Source organism: Gossypium hirsutum, chromosome D09 (genome assembly GCF_007990345.1).
Source record: "Gossypium hirsutum isolate 1008001.06 chromosome D09, Gossypium_hirsutum_v2.1, whole genome shotgun sequence".
Taxonomy (NCBI): Eukaryota; Viridiplantae; Streptophyta; class Magnoliopsida; order Malvales; family Malvaceae; genus Gossypium; species Gossypium hirsutum.
In genome coordinates this window covers 39,764,021-39,773,988 of record NC_053445.1, presented here as the reverse complement: position 1 = coordinate 39,773,988, position 9,968 = coordinate 39,764,021, and the positions used below count along the sequence as shown (strand labels likewise).

Genomic DNA, 9,968 nt, shown 5'->3' with positions numbered 1-9,968 from the left:
TGGTGAAATATTTGGCAGTGGTTGGTGAACTGAGCAGCTGACCATTAACACACACATGTATAGAAAATTTTTATTTCTTGTACAATTGACTAATTCCATTCCACAAGTAAAGTCGTTCCATAAATGGATTGCCAAACTTCAGCTAAGTTTTAACCAAACTGATGCTTGCAAAATTTCAAAGGCAGGTTTGAATACTTACGCTGCCAGGAAATATATCCCATTTTTGGAATTTCTTTGGACCCTGAAATATAATATTTTATATTTTTTATATAAAATTTAAATATATTAATTTGAATATTTTATTTTTAAATAATAAATAAAAAAAATTCCTTAGCACCTCCTGAAATTCACACCGAGGAAGAGTTTTTTTTCTTTGGAATATTACTAGATAACTCCTTTTAGTTTTATCGTATTTATAATTTAGTCCCTATTTTAATTTAATAAAATTATTTTGATTTGCAAGTGAAAAAAATAGAGTTACTGTGTTTAATATTATAAATTTAATTAGTAATATATAATCTAATTTAATATTTAAATAGTTTTAGTAATATTATGTTATCTATTCTTCTACTATAAAATGTTTTTAACAATGAGTTTTTTTTTCTAAAACATTAATATTAATTTTTAACGTTATGAATTTTTTTAATTTAAATAAAATATTATTATTCTGTGCCAATGCTTGTGATCAATTACAACTAATACCAAATTTCAACTCTTATTTTTACTTATAATAATATTTATATTAATACATTACATATTTATTTAATACACTATCTATTCTCTTGCATATGAATTTTACTAGATTTAAATTTTCATTTTTTAACATACTTATATGCACCCTTTATTTGTAATGTTGAATTAATTTTTAGTTTTGAACTAATAATCACATTCCAAATAAAATACAAATTTTAATTATATTTCTCTTCCGCCAATTGAGTCTTAGTTCGATTGGTATGAGTATTGTTGCCAATGCAGGACGTGGGTTCAAGTGCGCTGAAACACATTATCCTCCTATTTATTCGCTAGGAAGAAACTATAGATATTATTAAAACTTATAATCAGATTACAAATAATATATACTGATAGTACATCTTACAATATAAATTTAAAAATAAATTGCTTTTAGAATGCCACTTCATTTCAATGTTTTAACAATATTTTTAAAATTTTATTTGTTGAGCCAAACATTGATAATGTGAAAGGGAACACTGACCTCATCGACTATCTAATTTATTGACATTTTTAACATAAAATTAATTTTAAATATTAATTTAAAATAATGATAAAGAAAACGTTGATTTTCTTACTATTTTTAAATTTTAAATAAATAAATGTCGAAGATAAGTTTAAATTTTAAAATCACTAATTATTTTAAATTTTAAACAAAAAAACACATGTAAAAGATAATTTTAAATCAAAACTGGTATTGAACTATTCTATTAGTATTAGTTAGTGATCACGGTTCAATAGCCTTCTTTCATAATTAATTGTTGATGTCAGTTCTAGTCTTATATTACATTTTTAATATACGACATAAATTCTAATCGGCTATACAAAAAGATAGCAAATTACAATATTTCGTAGAACATGTATTTCTAATGCTATAAAATTCACAAGTAAAATAATTAATCATAGGTTACCCACACTAAAATTTTGAAATGTAACGTACTAAAGAACTCATATATTCAAATTTTAATTTAAGCTTTATATGAATTCTTATTTAATTAAAAACTGGTTTAGGATTAATATCTCTGTATAAATACTGATTTAATTAAACCCATATGTAATATTTTACTAATAATTTTACATTTCAAAGTATTTGTACTTTTTTAATTTTTTTAATATTTAATAAATTCTCTCTTTTACATGGCTCTAAATTTAGGTATCATTCGTTTTTTTAAGGTAAATTCATTAATTCATTTAATTAATGAAACCATATAATTTAGAGAAAAAATAGCAAACACTCGTAATAAATGGTGAAGGATAAGCTCTATCAACATAACAAAGGCTTTAACCTCAGCATCAATAGAACATTATGACACGTTAACAATTAACTTTATCACAACTCAAACCCGACATATCTGGAGTGATTGTAAGCACTTAATATGAAAGGAATTTAGCCCTGGATGGTCCAAAGTGGCGAGCAAAAATCGATAAAAGAATTGAGCATTCACCAAACTAGAGAGGACGACAACAAAATTATCTCTAAAATCACTTGTAAAACTAAAATTACATGCATAAACATGACTAAAAAACGTGTTACAAGAGTAGACAAAAACTTATAAAACTAAAGACTTATTAAAAATAGAAAAACAAACAAAAAATAATAAAACTTAAGACAACACGAGTTTAAATCGACACGTGAAATCATTTATTATTTTGAAATACTCTCAAAACATAAATAGATTAAGAAGTTGATGAAGAGTTGCTCACTTTCCAAGAAAAACTATTGGTGGCCGGTGAAGTTTTAGCGAGCAATAGGCACCGTCATCTGTCCATCATAACTTGTGAAGACAACAAAGATACTCATAAAATATATCTGCAAACTTTTAGGTACCATTGGGTTTTTATCCAGCAAAACAAGGCTGAATAGGTTCCATTGGATTTTTAATTAAGGTATTCACCGTTGATAGTAGTAATTAATTTCTTTGTCGCGGGTGCTTTTCGAAGAAGTAAATAGTTAACCATGAAATGTGTTTTATTTCCATGAAAGGGGATCGAACCTCCAGCCACATGATTAAGAAATGAGGTAAGTACCATCACACCACACCTCATGGTTAAAAAACTATACTATTATTTAAGTCTATTACTGAATTAGTGTCACAAGTCAACCAAACACCAATTTAATCAGGAAAATTATGAAAGTGCCTTTTCATTATTAAAATAAGTTATATTATTCAATGATATTTTAGTCTCTCTTTTTTTTAAAAAAAAAGCCAATAAAAATTTTGCATGAGGTTGGGTTTAAACTCGTGCTATTTATATTTATAAAACATTACTTTTTCTATTGAACCAAATAATATTTTAAAATGATATTTACATTTAAATTGTATTATGCATATTTTATTATCTCCATCAATTTTGTATATTGAGTTAATGTTACAAGTCAACTAGACACTGACTCACGATTGATGGCTGTACCATGATAAATAATTATAGTACATTCAGTATTGTTAATCTGATGTATTTATGTGGTTAAATTCCATTTTACTTACAATTTAATATAATTTTTCTTTTTAATATCGTACATTTTTCATGTGTTATTATTAATTAGTTTCAAATCATACTTTTTTATTATTTATTGTATGTTACTTTTAAACTAACAGTTGTGTTCTAAATATATAGTTTCCACACATACACCTATAATAAAATTTCTAATTTTTATTTAAACATATCTTAACCAAACCATTATAACCCCTAGATTAAGCTGCTAATATGACTTTCAATAACATAAGAATATATTTTTTATATTTATATTTTTTATCTTTATTTTACCTAAATAGAAAGATTAAAACAATGAAAGAAATTAAATATATATATTTTATAATATATAATATGCTTAGTAGCGATTAATATCACGGGTTGCAAATCAAAATTCGTGACAGATGTACATAAAGTATTTTATGGAAGTCAACTAATTAAATTAGATTACTTTAACTCATTTGAACTAGCTCAATTCATAAAAATAAATAAAAATTGAAAAAAAGAAAAAGAAAAGAAGAAGTAGATTTAGTTCAAGAAATTGGAGGCACTTCGGTAACTTGCTCGCCGATCCTAACTGTTAGGAAGGAGGTATTGGTGAGGAGGATATCATAAAATCAGGCCGATCTAACGGCTGGTGAAGGAGATCTAGGCTTGGGTAGTCCGAAAACTAGGGATTTTTTTAGATGTTTTTGGAGCTCTAAGCCAAGTGAAGGGTAGAGGGGAAAGAGATATTCATTTTGGCAGCCTTCGATTGGAATTCTTGTGGCAAGTTTGACGACAACGGTTAGAGTTGTAAAAGGAGAGCAGAAACAATATGAGAAAGATAAAAGAAAAGAGGGAGACACGTAAGAGTAGTGAGAAGTAAGAAGAAATAAGAAAATAGAAAAGGAATAAAAAACAGGTTAAAAAATAAAGAAAAACATGTGTAAATTATACGGGATGATATGTCTCAGGATTTAGTAACACAATTTGTGTTAAATCAAACTTTTGTAAAATCATTAACTTAAGATAATAACACAGTGACCAAAACGTAATAAATCCATAACGTTAATGACCAAAACGTGATAAATCAAAGTTCAATAACCAAAATCTAATTTAAAGTAAATATAAGTGATTGTTTTTATAATTTACCCTTTATTTTTTTCATTTAATACTAATATAACTATTATTTCAATAAAATAAAAATAAAAATACAATACTAATTTAACTATTATTATCACAATAGAATACAAATTACACTACATGACGCTGTTATTGTAGTTTAATCATATTTGTTGTAATATTATCAAAACAACTATTATTCAACGTTCTGTTGATAGTGCATTATTCAAAATCCTAATCCAACTCAAATAATGAATCCTAATTATAATATTCCCCCAACCCCAACCTATATATATATTTAATACACACTGAAAATTTAACATCAACTACCCTTCTTTTGTCGATGGCGGATTATAAAGAATACATCCCTTCATCACAACCTCATACCTCCGATCATTCATCTGACCGCAACCCTCCTCTAAGCGTCCCAACATGCGGAGGAAGCTCAGAAGTACTGCAAGGAAATACTACAAAGAGGCCCAGAGGCAGGCCTCCAGGCTCCAAAAATAAACCCAAAACTCCTACTGTTATAACCACAGACAACGATTCGGTTATGAAGCCAATGGTTCTCCAAATCTCCGCTGGTTCTAATGTTATTGAAAACATCATCAACTTCGCCCGTAGAAACCATGTCAGTGTTAGTATAATCAGCGCTACCGGCTCCGTTTCAGACGTCATTCTCCGATATCCTTCTCCTCAAGGGGCGCCATATCGTTTTGCTGGAACCTTTGGGATACTCTCCTTGTCTGGCTCATTCTTTGTTGATCATAATATTACACCAACGCCATGCTCTTCTTTTAGTATAATTCTTTCAGGGGGACAAGCCCAAATCTTAGGAGGGATAGTAGCCGGGGAAGTAATGGCAGCAACGCCAGTAACAGTGGTGGTGGTTACTCTTGCAAACCCTTTATTTCATAAACTTCCGTATGAAGGAGATGACGAAGACCATCATCACCAAACAATGCCTAATAACATTGATGGTGCCTCCCAGTGTTACACTCCATTTATTCCTTGGGCTTGTCTCTAGAAGATAAATGACTTACCTGAGAAACTTAGCTACTTCATAAATTTACATCATCTTTTAAGCTAATTTTTACCCTATTTTTTTATTGTGTCCATTGTTGACTTCATCCATCTTATAATATTTTGTTTATTATGAGGAAATTAGCGTTGATTAATACTCAGTTCCTTCTACATGTATGCTCCTCGTTCTGGTTTTTTTTTTTTTTTGTAGAAATATTACTAAACCATGAAGTGAAACAGACCCTAGATTTTTAAATTAGATATCTTCTCAATGTATATTTATTTATATCATATATGCAATGCGCTCAAGTAAAAAAAAAGAACATCTATTAAATCCATGAAATTTATTATATATAGAAATACTACATGATGCGTGTTTTTACTATAGAATGTTTAAATCATAAATTAATATATCATCAACACCTCAAATTTTTTTTAAAAAAATCTATTAACTCCAGAAATCATAAATTATATTTATATTGTCATCTCCTACCTCCCTAAAGAATTTAAAAAAATTAAAATTTCTTGAATTCAGACCACCACAATAATGGATATCTGATATCAAAATATTCGAATTTTTTATATCCATTGTTCATCCCTAGTTAAAGTTCTCACTGAGGCAACGTAATTATTTTGTTCCACAGAAAAGGAAAGAAAGGGAAATACTGTACAAAGCCAGGATATAATACAGAGAATCTGGGTTATCAAACCACCCTAATTCCTCTGCTACAATGTTCCATAAAAAGACATTGCATCAAAGAAATCACTTCCGCCCCAACCTCATCAAATGCTCTTGATGTTTTGCAGCAGCTGCCTTATCAGCAGCCTCACGCTTCAGTGCCCTCTTTGCCCGTCGCCCCATTATACTTTTCGAAACTTCTTTCTTCTTGGGTTCACTTGAAGATGAAGCATCAGAGTTCTGGGAACTGTTGGATGATTGCTGAACAGGCCTGGCTTCTCGGCGCCCTGATCTTACATATCCATTGTCACCCCATCTCCGATTGCCGATGCGGAGACTAGGTGAACTTCTGTAGTAAACTTCATCTTCTTCCTCATCATCATCATCTTCACAAGGGTAAGGATAATAATGGTAATAACCTTCCAAATCATCGTACACCTCACATTCCTCCACATTCAAAGGTTTGAACCATGAGGCTCTAAGAAGCAGGCACACACTTTCCTCAAACATGTAGTCGTTGATCCTGATAAAGCCAAAGGCAAATGGCAACCAGAAATGAATCTCATTAGGCAGAAGTCAAGACAGACAATATGTCAATCACTTGCAACACGGGATAATGACACTAGGATTTCCTCCCTTGCAAATGCCTACATGATAAAGTACATATATTCAATAATTGAGAATGGAGGATTCAATATTACCTGCCATCAAGTGAACGATGAACGTTCAGGGACTCAAATGGATGTTTACACTGAGGGCATTTAGGTGATTTTCCGTATGTGGCCCACCGAAGGATGCATGTCACACTGCAAGAACAAAGAAACAGAACCCCATAAAAAATAGAACCTCCTTGACCATCCAAATGCAGTGAAATATAGAATTTGTAACAGATGTCAAATGTAAAGCAAATAAAACTACATAACCAAAAGAAAAAACAAATTCCCAAGTCAGTCCTGCACAGACAGAATAAACAAGTGAAGCAGTGAGTCTATAAATCCATGATATATAACCTGAGTTCCAAAACATTGAACCTCAGAGTAATTGAGAAGCATAGCTCCACAATAAAGCAAACCCTAACAACTATCATTTATTTGATAATTCTAACAAAAAGTTTATCTGAATATTAATAAAAAAGTAACTGTTTTCTATTTCTTTTCTAAATAGTCAGAATTAGAAGGAAAGAAAAAACCAATCTCATCCACAGAGTTGAATGAGAAGTAGTATGATTACCAAGTTAGAATACTAGCAAACAGAGTTTCTAGATCTTGCAACTTATCTGTTAATTTAATAAAATAGTTTTTGAGAGTAATTTAATAAAATAATTGAACATGACAAACTCGTCTGTTAATTTTAGTGCTCGAAGTGTTTAAGTCAAATCTAATGACAGTGCAGTGTGACAGATTAAGCTAACTGACCTAACAGCCCATCCTGTGTTTTAATCATGCTTCTCAACACATAATGAATGTTCCAGCAGCTTATTCTAGAGTCTTAATTCAAAAATATACCACTAGTTCAACATAACAACCAACTTTTACCAGTTCACAGAAACCTAGACAGCAACGCATACATTTAGGCTTTGTTTGGTATGGACAGAAAGCAGTGAGAACGGAAACTTTGTTAATCTAATGGTTAAGCTATAAAGTAGGAAAGATTAATAAATTTCCATCCTCCATACAAAGGAAAGCCTTAGAGATGTAATAAGCAGAACCTCAAAACATGCAATGAGGTACCTAGTTCTCTAGCACGAACATGCAAATGATGATAGACTACAAGCAACGTACCTTTTCTATTAAATTTTGGCAATTTAGACCAAAACTTCAAAAGGCAGTATGACAGCAATGAAATTTTCAATTAACTCCCACTTTGAGGCACAAAGAATAGCATGCAAGCCATCATAAAATATTAATAAGAAAAGTTGTAAGAAAAGATAAGAAAAAGAACAGTTGCTAAAAAACATGAAATCACAAACATACACTCTTGCAAACCTCTACTACAAAGTTAAAACCCTTTAAAAGGTAGTAACATCTACAGACTATATAAATAGAACATAATAAAACAAATCATGAAAGATAATGCCATGCATCTCGAAAGAGTGGATTGAAGTGTGGTACAAATATATTCAAGCATTCAATGTCCAGGATTTCTAACATGCATCAAACTACTGCTTTAAATGTTAGAAGGGTGCTGTTGAAGGCTCAAAAATCGGAATTAACATATCTTTCTTCCAACATTTTTGGCATAAACGCGAGTGTCTGACAAAAGAAGAGGCTGTTGGCTTATCGCACTATATGCCATCAAATTAATATAACAGTTTCCAGAAGCACAGAACAAGAAACCCACACCCATTTCCAGTTGGTGAGATCAACATGAGCATTGGAAAGCATGCCCCACTTCCAAATCTTCACCTAAGTCCAGGGGCGAGGGACCTTGGCCCCTTGATTAAATGTAAAAAACTGTAGTTGGCCCCTCCAAAAATTAATAATTCAATTTAAGCCCTTCTAGGACAAATTTTTAGCTTTGGCCGCCCTAATTTTATAATTTTATCTTGGCCCCCTAAGACAAAATTCAAGACTTCGCCCCTGTCCTAATCTTCTCTTTCTCACAAAATGACAACACCATAGAACCCAACTCCTCCCGTGAACCTAAAGTCACTTAAAATCAGTGCACCACTTAGAACAATACCGTACCGAACAGTCACCAAAACTATAGGGAACTAAGATTCAGGACTAGCCTATAATCAAACTACAACAAAAATGAACTTAAAACTGAATCCTAAAAGTTAACATCACTAAAGAAAAAGTTAAAAGAGAGACAAGTAGAATGAGAACAAACAAAAGAAATTAAAATTTTAAAGCATGGCAAAAACGGGAACGGAACATAAAGCAATAATTATAAATATTGGTTAAGAGAAGGTTAGACAAACCAGTAAGCATGCTCGCAACCTTTTACGAGGGCAGTTTCCTGTAGAACTATCTTATCTAAACAGATAGCGCATATTCCACTATGACTTTCGCAACCCTCCTCGCCAACAGCCCCTTTATTCTTCATCTCCTTCTAAACAAAGTTTCAAATATTCCTTCAATATATTTCAAATAATTGACAAAAAGAACACTAAAAAATTTCTGTTACACAGTGCATAACCATTAATAAACGAAATCTCCATTTTTTTTTCTTTTTCCTTTTCTTTCTTTCAGTTCTCTCAACAACCAAACCACACCAGAAAAAAATAAATATCCCACCACAAAAATGAAATAGATCTGATTCTAAAAACTGAAAGAAAAAAAAAACAAGTACCTGCTCTTGAAGGGAGAGATTGGGGAAAGCGGTAGCAAGTTGTTCACCGACGATGTTGGTTGCTGAAGTCATGGTTCTGAACTAAATCTAAAATTTTGTTTCTGATTTACAGTCCTAACCTAATTTAACAAACAATTTCCTTTAATTTAATTAAGGAAAAAGAAAACAGTGGAGATGCCAAAGAATTATTCTGATGATTCCAAAGAAAAAGAGGAAGATGGATTAATAGCTAAGAGAGGGGTCGAAACCGAGAATTAATGTCAAAAAGATGTGGTATTTATAAATTTTATAAAAAAACCACCTTCTTTTTTCCATCTTTTGGGAGCATAGGTAGCTGACACTAGTCATTCGCTTGGAAGGTGGCAGGTATCTGTTAAGAACACGTATGTTTTTCATTTCACCGCTTCCGCTAAAGTCGGAAAAGGATAAAAATAAAAATAAATCAGGTTAAAGTGAAATTTTGCTTGAATTCTCGAAATAAAATAGCAAAAATCAATATTCAAGCAAAATTTCATTCAGGTTTGTAATTATATTTTAAAAATTATTTTTACCTAAATTCTCCTAAATTTCATATGGGTCTTTGGGCTTGTACGGATAATGTGATTCGCAAATAAATTTACTCCATATTACTTATTACTTATATTGATTTGAAAACATAATTTAATAA

General features: G+C 30.9%; 2 protein-coding genes across 2 annotated transcripts; one reads left to right on the top strand and one right to left on the bottom strand.

Moving 5' to 3' along the window:
- Positions 1-4,648: 4,648 nt before the first annotated feature.
- LOC107892555 (AT-hook motif nuclear-localized protein 29) lies at positions 4,649-5,332 on the top strand. The gene has a single exon (XM_016817625.1). It carries the CDS (start codon positions 4,649-4,651, stop codon positions 5,330-5,332), a length of 684 nt encoding a protein of 227 aa, XP_016673114.1.
- Positions 5,333-5,849: 517 nt separating this feature from the next.
- LOC107891448 (uncharacterized) lies at positions 5,850-9,704 on the bottom strand. Its single transcript, XM_016816256.2, has 4 exons — positions 9,302-9,704; positions 8,931-9,061; positions 6,709-6,813; positions 5,850-6,530 (listed from the first exon to the last, which is right to left on the bottom strand). Exons 1-4 carry the CDS (start codon positions 9,371-9,373, stop codon positions 6,092-6,094), a joined length of 747 nt encoding a protein of 248 aa, XP_016671745.1. The 5' UTR covers positions 9,374-9,704; the 3' UTR covers positions 5,850-6,091.
- Positions 9,705-9,968: the final 264 nt, after the last annotated feature.